The 21,140-nt window shown below is 36.8% G+C and overlaps 1 protein-coding gene across 1 annotated transcript in view; it reads left to right on the forward strand.

The window, feature by feature from the left end:
• The first annotated feature begins 1,864 nt into the window (after positions 1-1,864).
• Positions 1,865-21,140, forward strand: part of SDHAF3 (succinate dehydrogenase complex assembly factor 3) — a 90,383-nt gene continuing 71,107 nt past the window's right edge. Inside the window, exon 1 of the mRNA XM_028119464.1 lies at positions 1,865-2,164. Within this exon, the coding sequence (XP_027975265.1) occupies positions 1,991-2,164 (174 nt within the window). The 5' untranslated portion in view covers positions 1,865-1,990. The remainder of the gene's footprint in view (positions 2,165-21,140) is intronic.

A 21,140-nucleotide genomic window follows, 5' to 3' on the forward strand; every position in this document is an offset into this window, starting at 1 on the left:
ACAGCAAGTACCAAGGTCTTCAGCTGGGAGTGTCCCTGGCCTATTCAAAGATGACTAGTGTGTCTGGAACTGGCTAACTAGGGAGAGAGCAGTAGGAGAAAATCTAGAGAGCTAAGAAGTGAAGAGACCTTGGGTTTTACTGAAGGATTTTGTTGAGCAGAGGAATAACATGATCTAATTTACAGTTTAGGTGGATCATGACCAAAGTTGATCATGGCGGGAAGCAGGAACACAAGCTACCACAGTATCAGGAGGTGTTGACTGGAGAGAGAGATGGTTGTGGTTGCCGGCATGGTGAGAAATGGTTGAGTTCTGCATATATTTTGTTGGTGGAGCCATCAGGATTTGCTGAAGGACCAAAGGTGTGATGGGGGAGAAGGAAAGAGGCCAAATTGCTGCCAGCTTTAGAAAGCAGTCACACTCTCAGTATCACCTTTGCTAAAGGTGGGGATTTTTTAAATGTCTCGATTTTATGTTTTCAGCTCAATTTAACCAGCATCTCCAGGATCGTGGCCCTGGAAACAATACATTTAAAATGTTTCTAGGGGCCCCTGGTTGGCTCAGTTGGTTAAGCCTTCCACTCTGGATTTCCACTCAGGTCATGATCTCAGGGTGTGAGATCAGACGGGTGTTGGGCTCTGCACTCAGAGGGAGTAGGCTTGAGATTCTTTCTCCCTCTCCTTCTGCCCCTCCTCCTGCTCACTCTCTCTCAAATAGATAAATCTTTAAAAAAAAGTAAGCAAAATGTTTCTCTATGATTCTTCTGCAGCCAGTTTGACTTGAGCTAATGAAACCTGCTGGCTCCTGAGATTAAGAATTCCTCATATCAGTGAAGTCATATGATACATGTCTTTCTCTGATTGACTTATTTCGCTCAGCATAATGCCCTCCAGTTCCATCCACGTCGCTGCAAATGGCAAGATTTCATTCTTTTTTTTTAATCTCAGGAAACAAACTGAGGGTTGCTGGAGTGGTGGGGGGTGGGAGGGATGGGGTGGCTGGGTGATAGACATTGGGGAGGGTATGTGCTATGGTGAGTGCTGTGAAGTGTGCAAGACTGTTGAATCACAGATCTATACCTCTGAAGCAAATAATACATTATATGTTAAAAGAAGAAGAAGAATCTAGCAGGAGGGGAAAAATGAAGGGGGGAAATCAGAGGGGGAGCCGCACCATGGGAGACTATGGACTCTGAGAAACAAACTGAGGGTTCTAGAGGGGAGGGAGGCGGGGGGGGGATGGGTTAGCCGGGTGATGGGTATTAAAGAGGGCATGTACTGCATGGAGAACTGGGTGTTATACGCAAACAATGAATCATGGAACACTACATCAAAAACTAATGATGTAATGTATGGTGACTAACAACATAAAAAAAAAAAGAGACCTGCTGGCTCACAGCTCACTTGAGTTATATGAAAGACGCTGCACCTTCAAGGGTACAAATTAGGAGCACAGCACTGTGCAGAGTACGTGGGTAGGTGCTCCTGAATGGAGAGATTAATCCTAATCCCACTCTGATCGCCCTCGAGAAGACAGGAACACTGTTAAGACACCTGAAGTGGGTCTAGCCAACGAAGACTCCGGAGGAGCCCGATTTTGACGAAGGCTTTTTCAGGCCTTTATCAGGAGAGAAGGGTAAGATGAATGGAAAGGAAGATGCGGTGTGACTGAGGGGGTGACAAAAGGCCCACGCCAGACCTCTGGTTGGCTGCCTCTCTCGCTGGGACAAGTTAGGCTTTTAGCAGTAGGGCCGGACCGCAGGCCCATCTCCACCAAGGCCACGCCCCCTCCAGGCAAGAACCCGCCCATTTTCGCGTCAGCCACAGCTTCCCGGTTTCCGGAAGGTCCTGATTTTAGAGCGGACCAAACCGGATGAAGGTCGCGCGCCCTCCTCCGCTTGTGTTCCGGTTTACTAACACCCGGCTTCTCAGTGCGGTGGGCACGCTTCGTTCCATTGCGCAGTCGCGGTGTGCGGTCCACGCGCGCGGCTATGCTGGCTCCGCACGTGTCGCGGGTCCGGGCCTTGTATCGGCGCATCTTGCTGTTGCACCGGGCTCTGCCCCCAGATCTCAAAGCCCTTGGCGACCAATACGTGAAGGACGAATTTAGGAGACATAAGACCGTTGGTTCTGACGAGGCCCAGCGTTTCTTGCAGGAATGGGAGGCAAGTGAATGCCACCTTTTCTTCGCCCCAGACCCTCAGAGGTTTCCCTGTTTGTCCCTGTGAGAGAGAGACAGCCTGTCCCTGCTGGTTTCCCCGGGCGCCACGCAGGATCCAATAGCTGCAGCCTGTTCCGTTTGAATTAAACAGCGCAAAGCTGTTCAAACAGTACTTCCCAAAGTTACATCCCGAGCGGGTCTGTTTCTCTCACCGGTTCCTGGCTGGAGCTGATCCCGTTACCTGGGCGTCTCCGATACAATTCACCCTTTTGAGCTCCTGCGCGTGCCAGGCGCTGGAGGGGTGAGGAGGGGAGGTTACAAAATTGAATAAATCACCTCAAGTAGCTTTTTGCCCCTCCCAGTGCCTTGCACGTAGCAAGCGCCTGTTAATAAGTTAATGGTTTTCTCATTACCTAGTTTTCAGACTTAGAGGATTGTTTCCATAATTACCGTTTTTTAAATTTCCGTGCTCTTTCTTGGGTCTTAATGTTCTCAGTTGACCGAGGCAGATATCGGATACGACCACAAGCGGTGGTGGAGAAAAATGCTGAGTTAAATCAGGTGAAAGTTGGATTTCTCCGGAGTCTCAGGTTCCGTTACTTTGTTACATTGCTCTGTCTCGTTGCACTAAATCTCAGGCACATGCATTAGGGATTAGCCCTTTTACTACCCACTCCCCCCACCTTTTTTTTTTTTTTTTTTTGAGTGAGGGAAAAAGATTTAGAGTATTTCGTGGGGTTGGGGGCCTAGCAGCATTGCTCTTAGTTATGATTTGCAAATATCAAGATATGAATGGAATTGGAAATTAGAGCGACATCTCAGGTATTTGAAAGCATGAACCAGTGTTGGTAAAAGAACAGAGGTAAGCGATTATTGGAAAGCCTAAATTGATGGCTAGACTGTCTTTTTTTTTAATTATAAAGTTTATGGTTAGGGTGAACACAGACCTTTTTCACTGAATCTTAGAATTCTTGATTGTAGCTTTCAAGAGGGTTATTTAAGACAGTCTTGAAATTTAGAACTTTAAAATCGTGTGTTAGCGGTAAGTAGCCTCCATGGAGCCAGGGAAGTTGAATCTTAAGTGCAAATTGCTTTCTTTTAATATGGTAAGTTAGTTTTAGAGCTAGAAGAACTGGATTCAAATTCAGATTCTGGAATTTGTTAAATGTCATATCACTTAATTTTTCCTAGTCTTATTTTCTAATCTGTGAAATAATAACAGTATTTATGGACGTCTAAATTAGTGTATGTAAATTCATTTAAAAGCGCTTTGTAAATTGCTAATTGCAGTGAATCTGTAAGAAGTTAGAGTGTTTAAGTGACGTCTTTTAAGCCAGGACAGTTTGTGGCAGGACAAGAAGGAGGGTCTCTAGCTCTGTTTGAGAAGAAATAAGGGCACTTTGAGAGTTCCTAAAGTGTGAGAACTTGGAAGCTTTAGCAAGGGTAGAAACTCAGAATAAATTGATAAAACGCTGGAGGAGAGAGATGCATAAAAAAACAACCGGGTAAATATGTTGATCGAACGAGGAGGCTTGGTATCAGGAATTCAGCTTTTTTTTTAATTAAATAATTTTAGACTTACAGAAGAGTTACAGAGACAGTACTGAGTTGCCCCCATACATCCTACATCCAGCTTCCCCATATGTTAACATGGTACATAACCATGGTGCAGTTATCAAAAATAAGACATTGACATAAAAAAGAAATTAACATTGCTGCAGTGATGTTAACTACAAGCTTTATTCACATTTTGCCAGTATATCCACTAATGTTCTTATTCTGTTGCAGGATCCAATTCAAGATCCCACATTGCATTTAGTCATTCTGTCCCCTTAATTTTCTCTGGTCTATGACAGTTCTTCAATCTTATCTTTCATGTGTTTGACACTTTTTGAAAAGTATTGGTAAATTACTTTGTAGACTATCAATTTGGATTTATTAATTTTTTTTTTCTCATGATTAGATTGATGTGCATTAGTGGGAAGGATACCACAAGGGTGATGAGTTTTTCTCAGCACATCAGAGGGCACATGATATCAATATGATTTACTACTCATGATGTTAACTGTGATCACTTGGTTAAGTTTCTCCACTGTAAAGTGACTATTTTCCTTTTTGAAATTAGTATATATTTTGGGGAGGTACTGTGAATCTATGCAAATATTTTGTTTCTCAAATTTTGCCAACTAGTTTAGCATCATTGATGGATCTTGCCATTGTGTTCTCATGGTGATTTTTCTGTTTCCCTCATTCCTTTTGAATTTATTTATTGGAAAGTTTCAATAGGTAAGCCTTGTCCCTTCTTCCCCATTATTGATCTAACATTTCCACTTATTTTTTGGAATGAAGAAAAGTGTATTCCGTGGGGCTAGGGCTCTGTAATTAATAAGTTAGCAGCTGGGTAAAGTTTAGTTTAAACCTAGTAATTTAACTATTTGGATAAAGTAACAATTCTCACAGTTGCAAGGCAGCTCAGTCTAAGCCTGGAGCTGGAAGGGGTGGTGTGGATGCTGCCAAGAGAGTAGTTTCTCTTTTTCAAGGATGACTGATAGAGAAGATTCTAATGACTTTGAGGGGAGAACATGTTGGCTACGGCAGTGATACTGCAAAGTAATATCCTTCAGTCTTCTGGGCTTTTCCCTGCTACGTGTTCTTCAAAACATCTAATTTATGATTGTGTTATACATGTTGCGACTAGTTATGGCCTGGATTTCTGTTGTTTTGGTTAATGATGATTACATATTTGGCACACATGAATATCACTAGCTTGATGCTTATGTTTCTGTCAAGCTAATTGAGGGTAACACAGTTGTGGACTTCCTGTGCTTTGTGGACTTTGGGTTTTCATACTCTCTCACTTCTAAAATTACTTACAGACTGGAATGGATTCTGAATTTGTTTTACTTTACGGGGCAAACTTAGGTATGGGTCCCACTGGAGAAAAGAGAAGGGAAAGCTCAGGCATTTTAGAGGCCCCAGCATTAGGAGGAAAGTTCTCTGTTCTTTTCATTTGTAATCACGGAAAACCATGGCAAATGATAGAGGGAATTCAGCTGGGGAAGTTTCTGTTCCAGGACCATTTAGGGGAAGGTAGGAGAAAAGTATTTCATTTTATCTTAAGGATAAAAATGTATATGCTTATTTACAGAGTAAATACTGGATTTATATAGTATTTTACCATAAAAGAAAAAAGTGTAGGTTCATAAAGAGATGTTGGGAATATTTGAAGGAGAATGTTTGATATCTGGTTGGGTAAAATATTTATTGTAATCTTAAGTCTTTCAGGAGGCAACTGTTAGAAGTGGAATGGGGTCTGGGTAGATCAGGAGTCTTATTTATTATGGCATATTTAAAGTTTTGAAGAATAGCTGATTAGGTAATACTTTCCATATTTTTTTTTTTTTGCCTGCCCAGTTGTGGAGAGAAGAACTTCTTGCCACTTATTTTCTGGGAAATTAGAATAAGCATTGAAGATTAAATAGCAAGTAAAACATGTTTGTGATAGAACCTGAGATGAAGGGTAAAAAAACAGCTCTCAGGAGCCGTTCTAAAGAGACTCTGTGCATTTAATTTTTCCTTTTCTGCCCCATTTGTCTCCTTTCTTGCCTGGTTTCTTTTGCTTTTCTTAAGGAGCTGCTTTGCTCTGTGTCTGTTGGGGGATGTTTATAGTAGAACTTGTTTCTGGAAAAAGCCAAATGGCTTACACATTCTGTAAGTAGTTATTGATCACTTATTATTGCCAGGCAAAGTGCTAGGCGTTATGGGACACACAAATGAATAATAATTGTATTTTACTTTCACAGTGTCCAAAATTTAGTAGTGTATATTAGACAATTATAATACAGTATGAATGTGTGTCTGTTAAATGCGATGGGAGCAGGTAGAGAATGGAGGAAGTTGAGGGCCACATACAATGTCTGAGTTGAGCCTTGAGCAAGTCTAAGTTACCATGTCATGAAAAAGACTTTCTAGGTAGCAGGAGTAACATATGCAGAGGTATTGAAGTAAGAGACAGTATGACTTTTTCCAGGATCTTCAGTGATGTGTTTAAAATTTAGTGTCTTAGAGATTAGGAAGAGATAAAGCTAGAGAGGTGGCAAGAGACAGGATATTCTACTAAGAATTTTAGGTTTTTATTTGGAATCACTGAAAGATTTTAAGCAGTGGTGAAATGATTCAAATTATATTCTAGAAAGATCACTTTAGCAGCAATATAAAGGAATGATGGAAGAATGAGTCAGCTTGAAGGTAGGGAGGACTGTTGGGAGAGATGTAGTAGAGATGTTATATATATATAAGTGTTGAGAGCGCAGGGTATGGATGTGTTATCTTTTATAAGGTAGAATGGGACTTAACTTCAGGACCCACAGAGGATTAGTGAAGGGGGGGAAATAGAATGGAAAACTCTCAGTTTTAAGAACATAATACCAGTAACCAGACTAGGTATTAGAAGAAGCAGGTGGAGAAGGCGTACAGTATAGTATATTTTGTGGTAAGCATCCTGGTGGGACAGTCAAGTGGACATGTTCTGAGGTATATATTAGTCTCATACTCAGGAGAGAGATTGTGGCTGGAGGTAGAGAATTGAAATTCCTTATCTGTAGTTAGTTGCTGGTTCAAAGTTATGGCTGAAAGTGCCCAGGTTGGGTAAAATGTGGGGGAAGGTAGTCAAAGATAGACCACTAACATTCAGGAGTTAAGAGAATGAAGGTAGTAGTACAGTGTTGGAACTGTTCTGTTCTTTTCTTCTGTATCTGGTTGTTTCTGGCTACTTCTGCAAAGGAACATCCTTTTGTCCTTCTCATGTTTAATTCTTTAGATTTGTATGGCAGTCTAGGTATCATATATAACATTTGATGTTTTGTTTTCTTGTATTTGTTGGAGAAGAGGAAGTGCTTCATATTTCATGTAACCATCCATTTGTAACTCACATGGGATATTTTTGTCTTATTTAGGACTTTGAAGTAGATCATCAGATAAAACATGTATGATTAAGTTGCCTGTCACCTATATTTAAAGTTTCCTTAACTTAGGATAATTAGGCTTGGATTGGTATTTTGCAGTTTTTATAATTGTATGCTTTTCTTACCTAATTTGGAGACATCATTTGGTTGCTTTTGAACATCCTGATTTGTAGTTTGTATTTTAGCTTGCAGAAGAAAAGGAATGAATTACCTCTCTGTTTCGTAGACGGATCATATATGTTGGGGATGCATCTACCAAGTATGAGGGAGTCGTTTGTGAATCTCTCAGTTGTACTGTTTATTCAGCATGTTACTCAATGTAGTGTTTTTTGTGATGGTTTATTGGATGGTGAGGGTTTACTGAATGGTGATGTATGTTTTCTACATTAAGCTTTCCTCTTAAAAATTTTTTTAGCCATATTCTGGTCCTTATCTGGTGGTTGAAAAGGGGGTAAAGGAGAGGATATGAAACTGTCTATCATTGGAACATAAAACATCTTTGTTTTTCCATTTCTGAAGCATTTGGCTTTTTAGTGATACTTTTAAGATATTGTTTTTATTTAGGAATATTTAACTTTTATTGATGTCATGAGATGTGTTCTGACAGTGCTTGTGTTATAAAGGTATTTTAAAAATCCTAATTTGATCAATATTGTCTATATTGATGTTGTTACCAAAACATAGAGCTCTGTTTCTTTTATTTAAATGATTTAAAATTTAGGGCACCTGGGTGGCTCAGTTGGTTAAGCGACTGCCTTCGGCTCAGGTCATGATCCTGGAGTCCCGGGATCGAGTCCCACATCGGGCTCCCTGCTCAGCGGGGAGTCTGCTTCTCCCTCTGACCCTCTTCCCTCTGGTGCTCTCTCTCATTCTCTCTCTCAAATAAATAAATAAAATCTTTAAAAAAATGATTTAAAATTTATTTGAATTTACAGATTTAAAATAATGGTGATAGTATAATAATATTAATATGCTAGTAGTTATGGTTCTAAAATAGATCTCTACACCCAGTGTAGGGCTTGAACTCAAAACCCTGAGATCAAGAGGTGCATGCTCTACTGACTGAGCCAGCCAGGAGCCCCTAAAAAAATAAAATAAAATAGATCTGTACATATTTATTTATGTTACATAACACACAGTCTTAAAAATTTGAAATAAGGTTTTGCATAGACTTTAAGAAGATAAAGGATTGTATATGCACAGTTTTACTGGTTTTTACCTACTATTTGAAATATATTTTACAGTTGCTTCATAAGAATAAATGTCTGAAATTTTACATAGAGAGTATTAGAATTGAAAGGGAGCTTCAGATTGCTATAGTAAACTCTTATTTTTTTCAGTTAATGTACTTTAAAAAGAATCAAAGTAATGTTATGTGATTAAAAAATTAGTGCAATATTATTATTATTATTAGAGCAATATTTTCTATTCCTTATTTATCTATTTTTGAGGGGACTTCTCATTTTATTTTGATGTCTTTTATGTTTCAAATATCTTGTGAATTTTGGTTATCTTCCTTATATACATGTAAGGCAGTAAGAAACAGAACTCTGTTTACAGCTAGGCTTGTTGATTGGAAAATTACTTTTAGGCTTAGAGTTTCCATTATCTGCCTTAGATTTGCTTCTCACTCCTGATTTCCTTACCTACATGGTATTTGTGTTCAGTTGGCTCTGGCAGTTTGGCTTGATCTTCAGCTGTTTTCTCTTTTCTGTTCTAAGCTGTGGATCCCTATATCTGCACTGTTTTATGAGTTCACTCCTCTACCTGCTTTCTGTCTTCGCTGAAATCTCTTGGCTGCTAATGACTCTATTCTTGTTCTCGGTCATTATGGATTACTTCTTTTAAAAATCCTTTACTGTCAGTTCAAAGGGGTTTTGGGAGGGGAGGAAATAAGAAATATGCTGCTATGATTTCTCCAGTCTGTCATCTTAAACTGAAACCCCAGTTCTATCATTTTAAAGAGAAAGTAACTGGGACTTACCTAAGTAAAATGACTTGTTTGGCATCACACAGCTAGATAGGACAAAAATCTTGTGTTCTTAGCTCATGAAATTAATGTTTCCAAAAAACTATTAAACTTTTGCAGCATAAAATGGTTATCAGTATTTTTCTTTTGAATTTTGCTTGTTTGCTTACTACAATTTATTTGTGTATTGCTTCTCCATTTTTTGTATTTTTCCTAAGGGAAAGAGAAGCTTCTTAATCATGTTTTTATCCTCTACACCTCTAGCATAATAAACAAATGTTTAATTATCGTTTAAAGAATGATTTAAGTTTATTAGCCCAAGATGCTAATTGCCAAAATTTTTTCAGTAATGAAATGAGAATGGAAGTTGCTGTGATATAACTTAAACTCTAGTTAGTCAAGCACATATGTTTTCTGTGTAATTTTTAGAAGGTTTATTTAGGCCTCAGTGGTCTCAGTTGGAAAAATAATATTTTATCCTTGAAGACAGGAATGAACCGGTAAGTTCTTTTACCTGTAAGATACGGTTATATTAGGTGAGTTAAAACTGTATCAAATGGCTTAACCTATTTTACACTTTTCATTGGTAACACTGATTTTGCTCTTTCACCTTTTCTGTTAGTTTTAGGGTAATATGTTTTTATAGTAATAGAATGGGTAAAAAAATATATTTTGTTTGTTTTTGTAATACCAATACAATTAACATAAAATTAATAACTCCTGAGTTTTAAAAAGTTAAAAAAACAAATGGAATATATTTTGAATTAATGTGATATATGCTTAATAGAATTAATATAAAAGGTTTATTAGCTTGGATTGGGAAAACACAGTTTTTAAAAATATGGGCAAAAGGGACTTTAGTAAAAGATCATTCTATGATTTATTTATAAGGATATTCATTGTGCTGCATGTATATGGTAATAATGACAAATCAAAAACAGCATAGATATCCAATGAGGGCAGAAGAATGAAATGATAGCATAGCCATACGATGGATGGGTTAGTATGCAACTAGAAATAGTGTTTCAGAAGAATTAATCCCTGGGAAAACTGTTCATGTTATAATTAAATGTAAACTGTTTATCTTTGGGTGATATGGTAAAGGATGATTGTAATTTTCTTCCTTGAACCACCTATTTTCCAGATTCTCTGCAAAGATCAGGGCTACTTTAGTAATTATAAGAAAAGCCAGTAAATGTTATTTTTAAAAAATGCAGTTGGATATACTCAATATTTTTGTTACCAGTCTCATGTCCTAAAGCACTTGAGGCAAACATTAAAAGAGTCAAATACCAGCACCTTATAAATACATTTCCTAATTTTGCCCTTTAAATTTTGTAAGTTAGGGGTGCCTGGGTGGCTCCGCATCACATCAGGCTCCCTGCTCAGTGGGGAGCCTGCTTCTCACTCTCTCTCTGACCCTCCTCCCCTACTTGTGCACTCTCTTTCTCTCTGTCTCAAGTAAATAAATAAAATCTTTAGAAAAAATAAATTTTGTAAGTTAAACTTAGACTTCTTCATGTTTAATAATGTCAGCTATATATTTTATGCTTCTTGCTGAGTTTTGTAAATGAAATGAAAAAAATCTAAACATGTATTCAACATTGTAAATGGCCACTGAAATGAGACAGAAGAAATAAAAGGTACCCAGATTGGAAAGAAAGAAATAAAGCTGTGTTTATTCACAGACAATGTGATTATGTAGAAAATTGGATGGAATCTACAAAAAAAATCTAAAATTAGTATAGCAGGGTTGTATGCTACATGATCATTATACAAAAATTAACTGTACTTTCATATACTAGCAATGCAAACTTGGAAATTAAAATTTAAAAATACGACTTACCATAAAAAATATTAAATACTCAGGGATGATGCAAACAAAGGATGTACAAACCTGCACACTAAAAACTATAAAGCTTTGCTGAAAAAAAATGTGTAGACTCAAAATAAAACTTATCTAGTTATTCTCTTTTACCTAACCACGGAAGACATATTTTGAATCTTTAGTGCTCTAAACCGAGATCGGAAAAGAATCATCAGGACCATTTTCTGGTATAGTAGTAAGTTTGTTTATTTATTTTTAAAAGATTTTATTTATTAGTGCGCATGTGCACACAAGCAGGGAGAAGGGCGGAGGGAAAGGGAGAAGCAGGCTTCCCACTGAGCAGAGAGCTCAATGTAGGCTGGATCCCAGGACCCTGAGATCATGACCTGAGCCGAAGGCAGCCGCTTAACCGACTGAGCCACCCAGGCTCCCCATATTAAGTTTTTTTTTAAACAACATGAAGAATCTTCTCTTGCTTAATTTCCTACAAATTGTACTTAGTCATTGATTCTCCAGTAACTTAATTTGATCAAATTAAATTGCTACTTAATAACTTAAAAAATATAGTATTTTAATTTTTCACATTTTCTTTTTCTAAGTATTGTAGAAGTTGTGTCAGGCTGACAGGTGGGACTGGGAGGGAGATTGGTTAACTGTCTCCTGGTAGGTTAAGTCAGAGAGGATGGAAGACCTGTAAACAGGCTGACTTGGTGGCTTAGAAGCCAGTAGGTTAGAAAGGAGATTCCAGGTGGGTATGTGCCACTCAACATTGTGATTATAATTCCTGGTAATTGATCTTGTAGCTCTGGAATTAGACTTTATATACCAATATACCCGGAGACGATCAGGTGTTGGCATCAGACTCACATTAACTAAATTTATAAATATTGAAGTATAAACCAGAATGGTGATTGAATTATAAACTAGAATATTCATTTCTGTCAGTGGGGGAGTGGGGACTGGTGAAAGGGGCTCTTCTTTTCCAGGAATCAGAATATTTATATCTAGATCCAGGGAACTCTTTTTCAGATGTGTCTCACAATTCAGAATCTTTTATATTTTTAGAAAGATAAAAAGAAATATGATTGAATTTTAAGAAATACCACCAAGGAATCTGGGGTGACACCCTGTAATCGAATACATTAATATTTCCACAGTAAAACATTTGACTTTTAATATTAAGTGGAGTAAATAAAGGGTTTATGTCCATTTAGATCAGGATTTGCTGCCAATAAGTTCTGCAAAAGCTTTTGTTTGTGGAAACTTTTTTGACTTCAGAACTGTAAATAAGGGATTATGGACCTCTATTAAGCTTTCTCAGAAACTGAATTAGTGTTTAGAAGGTTGCTGAGTAACATGGAATTAAAATAATGGGAAGTAGGTAGGCATGAGAGATTTTTCATTAGGCTTCACTGTATCTACAGCAGAAAACATCCTGGGTTCTACTGCTTCACTGCTTTCCCCCCCCCCCGCCCCCCCTGGACAGTGCTGAACACATATTAGCAAATTTGCCCCCTCATAATAGTTTATTATTTTATTATTTTCATTGTAAGTGCTTTCTGTCAAAGCATTATTGCCATTAATGTGTTAATAGATTAAGCTACCAAATTTCTCATCGGGGCCTGAGAGAATTCAGATACTTCCCATGGTGTGTGGATTTAATTAGCTTAATTCCCGAGGGAGGATCATATTTATCTTATTTACAAGTTTTTGCTCTTCTCAACTCCTAAATCACTACAACTCAGAAGCATTTCCAAAATAAACTGCATTTTGACTTCTCTGCTCTCAAACACTAAAATATTTATGCTTTATTTGAATAGATCTTAAATACACACACGGTTTATTTTCCTTTGAAAAGATATCGTTATTACAAATAAAAATTGTTGAATGTTGCTTATTGTATGTTTAGGCAAAGGTTTCTGGACTTTGATGCAGTGAGTCTTTGCTGAAGGTGAAGAGGTCTACAGTTTGTTTAAAGATTATTCCATTGAATAAAAAAATGCATACACTTCTCATAGAGGATTTCCCCCTTCCAAACTAAGAAAGGCAGTAGGGTGGCATGGCAAATACACATACACACGTATCCCAAACCAGCTACAATGACATCGGCATGTAGCATCAGTGGATACAGCTTCACAGTGCACATTCTAAACCATGACTCCTTCAAAAGGCCTCTTGTTCAACTGCCTCACACCTCCCAGCATGGGCCTCGATGGTTTGTGCATGTTACGTTTTCATTTTATAAGCAATGGATATATACAGTTGATAACTCAGGATTTCTAGCCAGTAACCCTGGGTAACACCACTTGTAAAAAATGCCGTGCACATCTTTAGATGCCTTTACAAGGCCAAGAGCAAGATGCACAGAATGAGAAAAACTTATTTTAAGATATTTGGAAATGTGTATAACTTTGATATAACTTTGAGCGCTCCGATACCCTTGGCTACTTCATTCATGTAAATCACTTAATATTTCTAGGATGTTTTTAGAAACTGCAGTGTGATCATATTCTAACTTTGTAATTAAATCTAATGAGGGCAGAGGCACCTCAAAAACGGTTGTAACCGTGTTTTCCTTACTCTGGAGTTCATGTGGAGATAGATACGCAGTTTTCTCTATCTTCCTCCCTTCCTCAAACACCTCCCTCTCCTCCTCTCCTGTCATCCTCTTCACTTTCTTCTTCTTCTTTTCTTTTTTTCAGGCAACAAGCTCTCTCCTTTGTACCATCAAATTTTCCCAAGCTGGCTAATTTTTTTTTTCTATTTCTTTTTTAGCCTCACTACCTTATTGTGAGGCTGCTTTTTTGCTGTCATATTATTCCACATATGTTTGGTCTTCAGTGGCTATGCCAGGGTTTTTGGATTCGATCTCAGGGTGGAAATCTGAACAGAATGGGAAGAAATTAGCCAGTAATGACCATTTGGGGGCATTAGGATCTTTCCATCTTCCCTATGTTGGTCCAAAATTGTCCATTTTTGGGCCATAAAATTTGGATTTCCTTTTCCCAGATACTGTCTTCTACATCTCAGAGCATTTGGAACACTGCAGAGAAAAAACAAAACAAAAACTGCAATGCTGATTGGGATCTCTGGATTTTTCTTCTTTTGTACTTCTGGCTTACCTGCATGGAGAAGGCAAAACAGACTCTTTGCTCTTTGGTTTCATGGGTCACTGTTAGCCATATTGACTATTGTTTGCTAATCTCTGCATATAATTCTAAAGAAGAATTTGGTAGTTTAATGATTATTGTTAGGATAGTTACAAAAGTATGTAAGAACTATTTAAGATCTACATTTCTATGCCATTTTCAGCTGTTGTATTTAATTTGTTTCACCTAGATTTGACAAGCTTTTGGGACAAAGATTGTAATAGAAGTTTCTGGAGCTTGATACTTTTGTAACTACTTTTATACTATATTTCTGAAAAGTTGTTTATAAATTGATTTCTTTTGAAATTTATATTTTAAGTATACTGGCAAACTTACTATTAAAGGGAATTCTTTTGAGAATCCTTTTGTGAAGTGAATAATCAGCCCGTAATTTTGTTTCTTTGTGTAAACCTGCATTTGCATACATCAAATTTGTTTTAAATAGGGTGTGTCTACAAATGTCGATGGCGTGTGTCTAAAAAGAATAAAATCTAATTTCTGTTTGATGTGAAGAACAAATTTAGATTTGGCACTTTTGATGAGTGAGACATACCAGATCATTTTATTTCTATTCTTTTCAACTAAATGCTATCAAAATGTGCTTCACACCCTAAATTAAGGAGGTGGCAAGTGTTCATGGATTAAGATTGAACTACAGTATATTTTAAACTATATTTTCTTAAATAGTAGCAGGACTAGTGTGAAGTTATCCAAAGTTTAAAAAGTTATTTAGTAGTTCTTTCTTTCTTAAAAGCAAACTGGATCCCAAATCCTAATGATTTGCTTTTCTTTTTGTTTTATCTTTGTAATTACAGAAGTGTATGTTGCTTTTAACTATAACACGTTTGATAGCTTTCTACTTTAGTTTGATTCCCAGCAGCTTATTGCTTTGCTTAATACTTGGAAGATTCTAATGATAATTCATCCTCCTTTTATGGATACTGAAATTCTTTTAACCAGAATTAACCAATAAACAGCTATTTAGTCCATAATACAGCATAAATATGGTATATTTATAATGAAAACATAAAATGTAACTGCTGTTGTGTAATATTCTAACTGTACTGTGGTTAAATAGACTTTTTTCTGCAGGACTATTTAGGCGCCTAACGACTATTTTACTGTTTCTCGGGGAAAGGATATACAAATCAAAGCTGAGAGCATTGGGGGGCGCCTGGATGGCTCAGTCGTTAAGCGTCTGCCTTCTGCTCAGGTCATGATCCCAGGATCCTGGGATCGAGCCCCGCATCGGGCTCCCTGCTCCGCGGGAAGCCTGCTTCTCCCTCTCCCACTCCCCCTCCCCCTGCTTGTGTTCCCTCTCTCGCTGTGTCTCTCTCTCTGTCAAATAAGTAAATAAAATCTTTAAAAAAAAAAAAAGTTGAGAGCATTGGGAACTTGGCCCCATGTTTCAGATCCTGTGCACAGCCTACTGGAAAGTCCATCAAAGGAGAATCCTCTCATGATTGAACATGGGTACTGTTGGACCCCACGGAAAGTAAAGCCTTTCCTTGATAACTGAGGAGGGAGTCAGTGGGTTAGGGAACCTTTGGAAATGTCTTGGGATTTAGGAGAAATACCTCTTCTAACATAAATAGGGCTAGCCATTTGTTTTTCCATGGTTTTTACAAATTGAGGGTGTTGACGGTTTATCCAGAGGACATTCATAAGGTCAAAAACTGGAAAGGAAGCAAAGAATCAGGACAGAGTTTTCATCACATCCAAGGTAGGACGTGGAGAAATTGTTCCAAATGTGGGCCTTGAATTTTGTGAAGATGTTGGTCACACTGCACCAGGGAGGACGAAACAGAAGCAGCTCACCTGCGTTGATTTCATTCAGTGTCCACTCATTCATTCAGTGCCTACTGTATTTCAGGGGATTCAGAGGTTGATACATGGTCAGTATCTTTAAGGAGTTTATTAAGTTTGCTGCGGATCTGTATAAGATAGTATGAGACTCATTGTACCGTAAAGAATAGCGGTTGAGGGGCACCTGGGTGGCTCAGTCGTTAAGCGTCTGCCTTCGGCTCAGGTCATGATCCCAGGGTCCTGGGATCGAGCCCCACATCGGGCTCCCTGCTCGGCGGGGGAGTCTGCTTCTCCCTGTCCTTCTGCTCCTGCTCGTGTGCTCACTCTCTCAAATATATAAAATCTTAAAAAAAAAAAAATAGCAGTTGAGAATATTGTTCTTTTGTCAGTAGAGCAAACAATGGGTAATAAGAGTCCAGGGAGAGGAAAACAACTTTTTTGCCAATTGAATTCATGATTAGGCAGTTTTCTCCTCAGTGTATCTACCTTGTCACTTGTTCCTTCATATGGATCCATTCTGTTGGATTTTGAAGATCTTTTTATCTTTGAGTTTATTTATTTATTTTTTTTAAAGATTTTATTTATTTGACAGAGAGAGCGTGCGCGCACACGTAGGCAGAGTGGTAGGCAGAGGGAGAGGGAGAAGCAGGCTCCCTGCTGAGCAGAGAGCCCGATGTGGGGCTTGATCCCAGGACCCTGGGATCAGGACCTGAACTGAAAGCAGCCACTTAACCGACTGAGCCACCCGGGCGCCCCTCTTTGAGTTTGTTTTAAAAATGCGGTTTTTAAACCCTTTATGGGAGATTGCATTCTAAACTATTGTCAGTAACACTTTAATGATTATCTGACATTGGCTAACATCCAGTCACTTACCCTGTGACCTTGGGTAATTTAACCACTCCAAGTCTGTTTCTTCAACAGTAAAATGGGAATACCAGCAGTAGTTACCCCTTAAGGTTAAGGAGTCAGTAAGATAATATATTCATAACAGTTGCCTTGTACCATAGTACTCAATAAATGCTAGCTATTTTACCTCTAGTGTAGGGGAAGAAGGAGATTAAAAGGAAGGAGGCAAGATTTCCAGGGAAGAGCTTTGAGGGTGTTGAAAACAAATTTTGTGATTTCATTATTTTTAATTCTTCCTTCTCTTGTATCTTCTCTATCCAATTAGTTGCTAAATCCTGTTGATTCTGTTTCCTTTTACCATATCAGAATCCTGACTTATTGTCTCCATTCTCATTACCTCTGTCTGTAGTAATTTCATAAATACTCTTGCCTTTAGTCTCTTGTCAATTTATAGAACACAACTTTGACCATATTATTACCTCTGTCAAAAATCACTGTTTTCCCATTGACCTCTCTTTAACCTAGAGTTTAAAACTGTGCAAAATCTGGCTCAAATATATTTTTCCTATCGTTCATCTCAATATTCTCTGCCATGTATCCTATGTTCCAGTTCTCTTTGAGGGCTGTTCTCTGGCTGTGGCTGTAAGTTGTTTTGGCTTTCACTATTCATTTGGCCTAAATATTTTCCTTTTTCTGTATGGCCCAATCTTAAAATGTCTTCCCAACAGCTCCAGTACTTTCCTATAAACTCTTTCTTAACTAATTATTCAGTAAAAAACAAAATTCTATCTTCTAATTTCCTAAAACAGTATTTTTTTGTATTTTTGTTTTGCTACTTAATGCTTTCAACATTGTGTTATAGTTATTTGTGTACATCCTTTTGGCACTAATAGATGATAAGTTCCTTGAGGACAAAAATTATGTTTTACCTATCTTTGTGTACTTTAAAGCTCTTAGGACAGTATTTTGCTTATAATAAATGCTCAGTAAATCTTGTTTTTTCCCCCCAAAAGAAAAAATGTGTGATTATATTTCAGATGAAGACCAAACATTCTGATGTCCATGGTTAGATTAAAAAGTAAACCAATTATTTGAATGTGTGAATTGTAGTCTTTATAAAGATTAATAGTTTAAGCAAAGGCTTTTACTCTGATATGAGAATTCTTAAATTGCATTTTATAAATAAGAATTCAGTGTTATATTTCATAGGGTACTAGGCTTATTCCAAGCACTTTAATTCATGTTTTTATCTAGATACATTGATAAGTCAGTAGGCATATGAATGTATGAATAGCTGGTTCAGTTTTTATTTTTTATTTTTTTTTGCTATGTAGCTGTTAATACGCTTCTGGTCTTTATCAAATTTATATTCAACATCTGTGGTTCCTAATTACTCAGGACAAGTTAAAGTAGCTTTATATCCCTGTTTCCTTTTCCATTGAATATAGTCTTTTAAGTGCCTAAAATGGGGAAGAGATAAGGAATGAATATTTAAGGAATTGAAGATCATGAACTAGGAGAGACCTAGGATAGCCGGGATTGCTAAGAGTCTTGGAAATAAAAAAGAGGTTGAATGTCTGTCATGCAGTTTCCTTAAGCTGCATTGAACACCATCTTAGGAAGAAGACAGGAGCTAAGAGTTCCTGTGCATGATCATTTTCACTAAATTCTTCTAAGAATATGGATCTAGCTTATAACTAGATTCTAATATTGGGAAACAAATAGTCTAATGAGATACTGGCATTTTTTGGTGTAAGTGTAATTCCAAAAATTTCCACATGATGGCAGAAGATCCTTATATCTGGAAAGGCTAGCACATAAAATTCAGAAAAGTTGGTTTCAATTTTATCTGAAATAGTATTTATCTTTTCATATTGCAACTAGTAATTTTCGTGTTTGCATTGTCTGATATAGATATGTTATTGTTATTTTAAGTATTTTAAGTGGTTTCACTAATTTTAAAATGGATTTTTTTCTATTGTATACAGTTTAAATACATTTTTAAAGGTTTCATGGGTTTCCCTTGAATAGTGTTTAAAATAATTGGTGTCTTTTTTTTTTTTGATTAGTCAGTTTAGGGGAAATTTAGTACAGTTATTTACTATTTATAAATGTATGAAACTTGAATATAGAGTTGTATTTATTTTAGAAATTGAGGAATTGCTGCAACATGCATTCTTTTATGTTAACTTGCTTAAAATTTTGAATGACTGTCTCATGCTTCCTGCTCTCTTTACTGTTTTCTTTATCATTGTCCGGTCTTCTCTGAAATCGCCCTTGTTTTAATTTAAGAAATTCATTCAGTCTATAAATATTTATTAAATGCTTGCTGTTTCATATACCACCGTAGACAGATGATAATTCATAGTGGTAAAAACTTCAGATATAATCTGTTTTTTGTTTTTTTTTGTTTTTTTTTTAAAAGATTTTATTTTATTTATTTGAGAGAGAGAGAATGAGAGATAGAGAGCACGAGAGGGAAGAGGGTCAGAGGGAGAAGCAGACTCCCCACAGAGCAGGGAGCCTGATGTGGGACTCGATCCCGGGACTCCAGGATCATGACCTGAGCTGAAGGCAGTTGCCTAACCAACTGAGCCACCCAGGCGCCCTATAATCTGTTTTTTGGAGTTCACAGTCTTGCAAGGCAGATAGCTTCCCAAATACAGTGTTGTGTTTGAGTTAATGTTTGTGATTCTCACTAAAACAGTATACTTTTAGTAAAATTTTAAACACTGTGCAAGTTTTACATAGGTACAGCAGATTAACTGTAAAATTATGAATTACTCAAATGATGACTTGAAAAAGATCAAAATAAAGATTTGGAAAATCTGTGGAAACTTAAATAGGCCAATTGTTTTGTTTGTTTTGAACACTAGATGATTATCTAGTTAAAAAGGGAATAACATGACTTTTTTTTACTTGTAGCTAGTAACATTCTGGCCTTTTTCAGTGTGTAAGTGTTTTATCTTATATATTATCTGTATAATTTGTCAAAACTGAGATGCTTGGGAGGAAAGCACTACATGAAATTGTACAACATACGTAAAATATAAATTTATTAACTTATGTATTTGACTTTTATTGATAGACCTATAAAATAGCTCTTTATGGGGATACCTGGGTAGCTCAGTTTGTTAAGCATCTGACTTCGGCTCAGGTCATGATCCCAGCGTCCTGGAATCGAGTCCTGCATCGAGCTCCCTGCTCAGTGGGGAGTCTGCTTCTCCCTCTCCCTCTGCCTGCCGCTCCCCCTACTTGTGCTCTTGCTCTCTCTTTCTCTGAGAAATAAATAAGATCTTTAAAAATAATAGCTCTTTGTGAAAACTTTCCAAAAATAAGGTGTCAAAATATAAAAATTATATATATGTTTACTTTAAGGCAAAAACCCCCCTATATATGAACAGTACAAAAAAAACATAAGTAGGATAATAACTCTTGGGATATATTAATATTAGTCCTTTTTAGCTTTTTCTATAATACCATGTCCCTTTTTTGTGAAGAATATAGTTTTGGCAATATGGTTTTGTTATTGAAAGTTTTCCCTTAAAATTGCTTGCTGTAAGCCTTTTCAAAGTTATATTTTATGATTAACAGATTTCAATTGTTGACTTCTTTAATTGAGAAAACCACCTTTTTATAGGTGCTGAGATATCAAAGGAGTTAAAGGTAAATTCTGCTCAATGGAGGATATTTTCAGATCAACATTTTTTGAAATTTAAATGTATCAATATTTAAGCCCAAATATTTTAACAGGTACTATTTTTTAGTCTCCATTTAGAATGGTTTTCTTTAACAAATATTTTTATAAGACAGAACTTGTCAGATAAGTTGTCTTTATGATTATTTTGAATGTTTTGCCAAATTCAGATGCTCCAAAATGATAGGGCTTTTTAATTTTTATTCATTTTAGTATGAATATAAATACATCCAATTATAAATAGCTCCTTCAAAAGATTGCTGTCAGAAATTGTGATAGATATATAATGATTGAATTTCAGAATTAATCTTGTATACCATTTGTGCTCTTAAAATTTGATTTGTTTCTTATTTTAGTAGCAGCAAATTTCAGTCTTCCTACTTACAAGCTTTGTTTTTTAAAAAATGCCATTTGTTGGAAGTTAAAAGCTTAAGCTTTTTGCCTCTTTGTCTCATATGTTAAGAATTCCTACTGATTTGAACAAAATGCAACCAAAATTTAAAGACTTGTTTACAAAAAAGTTCAATATTATTGTAGAGTACTTAGGTTGATTTACAAATTAGTTTTTTTAAAGCTCCGATATTTTTTAAATCTGTAGATGATAGGCAGCATAAAGAGAAAGTTCATACTGCCATGCTGAAGTGTTGCATTCAGTGTCAGTTTTGTTACAAAATTTTGTGGATTACTCTTAATGTGTAACCTATAGATTTTTTTAAAACTT

This window comes from Eumetopias jubatus, unplaced genomic scaffold, assembly GCF_037043125.1.
Source record: "Eumetopias jubatus isolate StellerSeaLion01/CBP00866 unplaced genomic scaffold, mEumJub1_p1.0 scaffold_14, whole genome shotgun sequence".
Classification (NCBI taxonomy): Eukaryota; Metazoa; Chordata; class Mammalia; order Carnivora; family Otariidae; genus Eumetopias; species Eumetopias jubatus.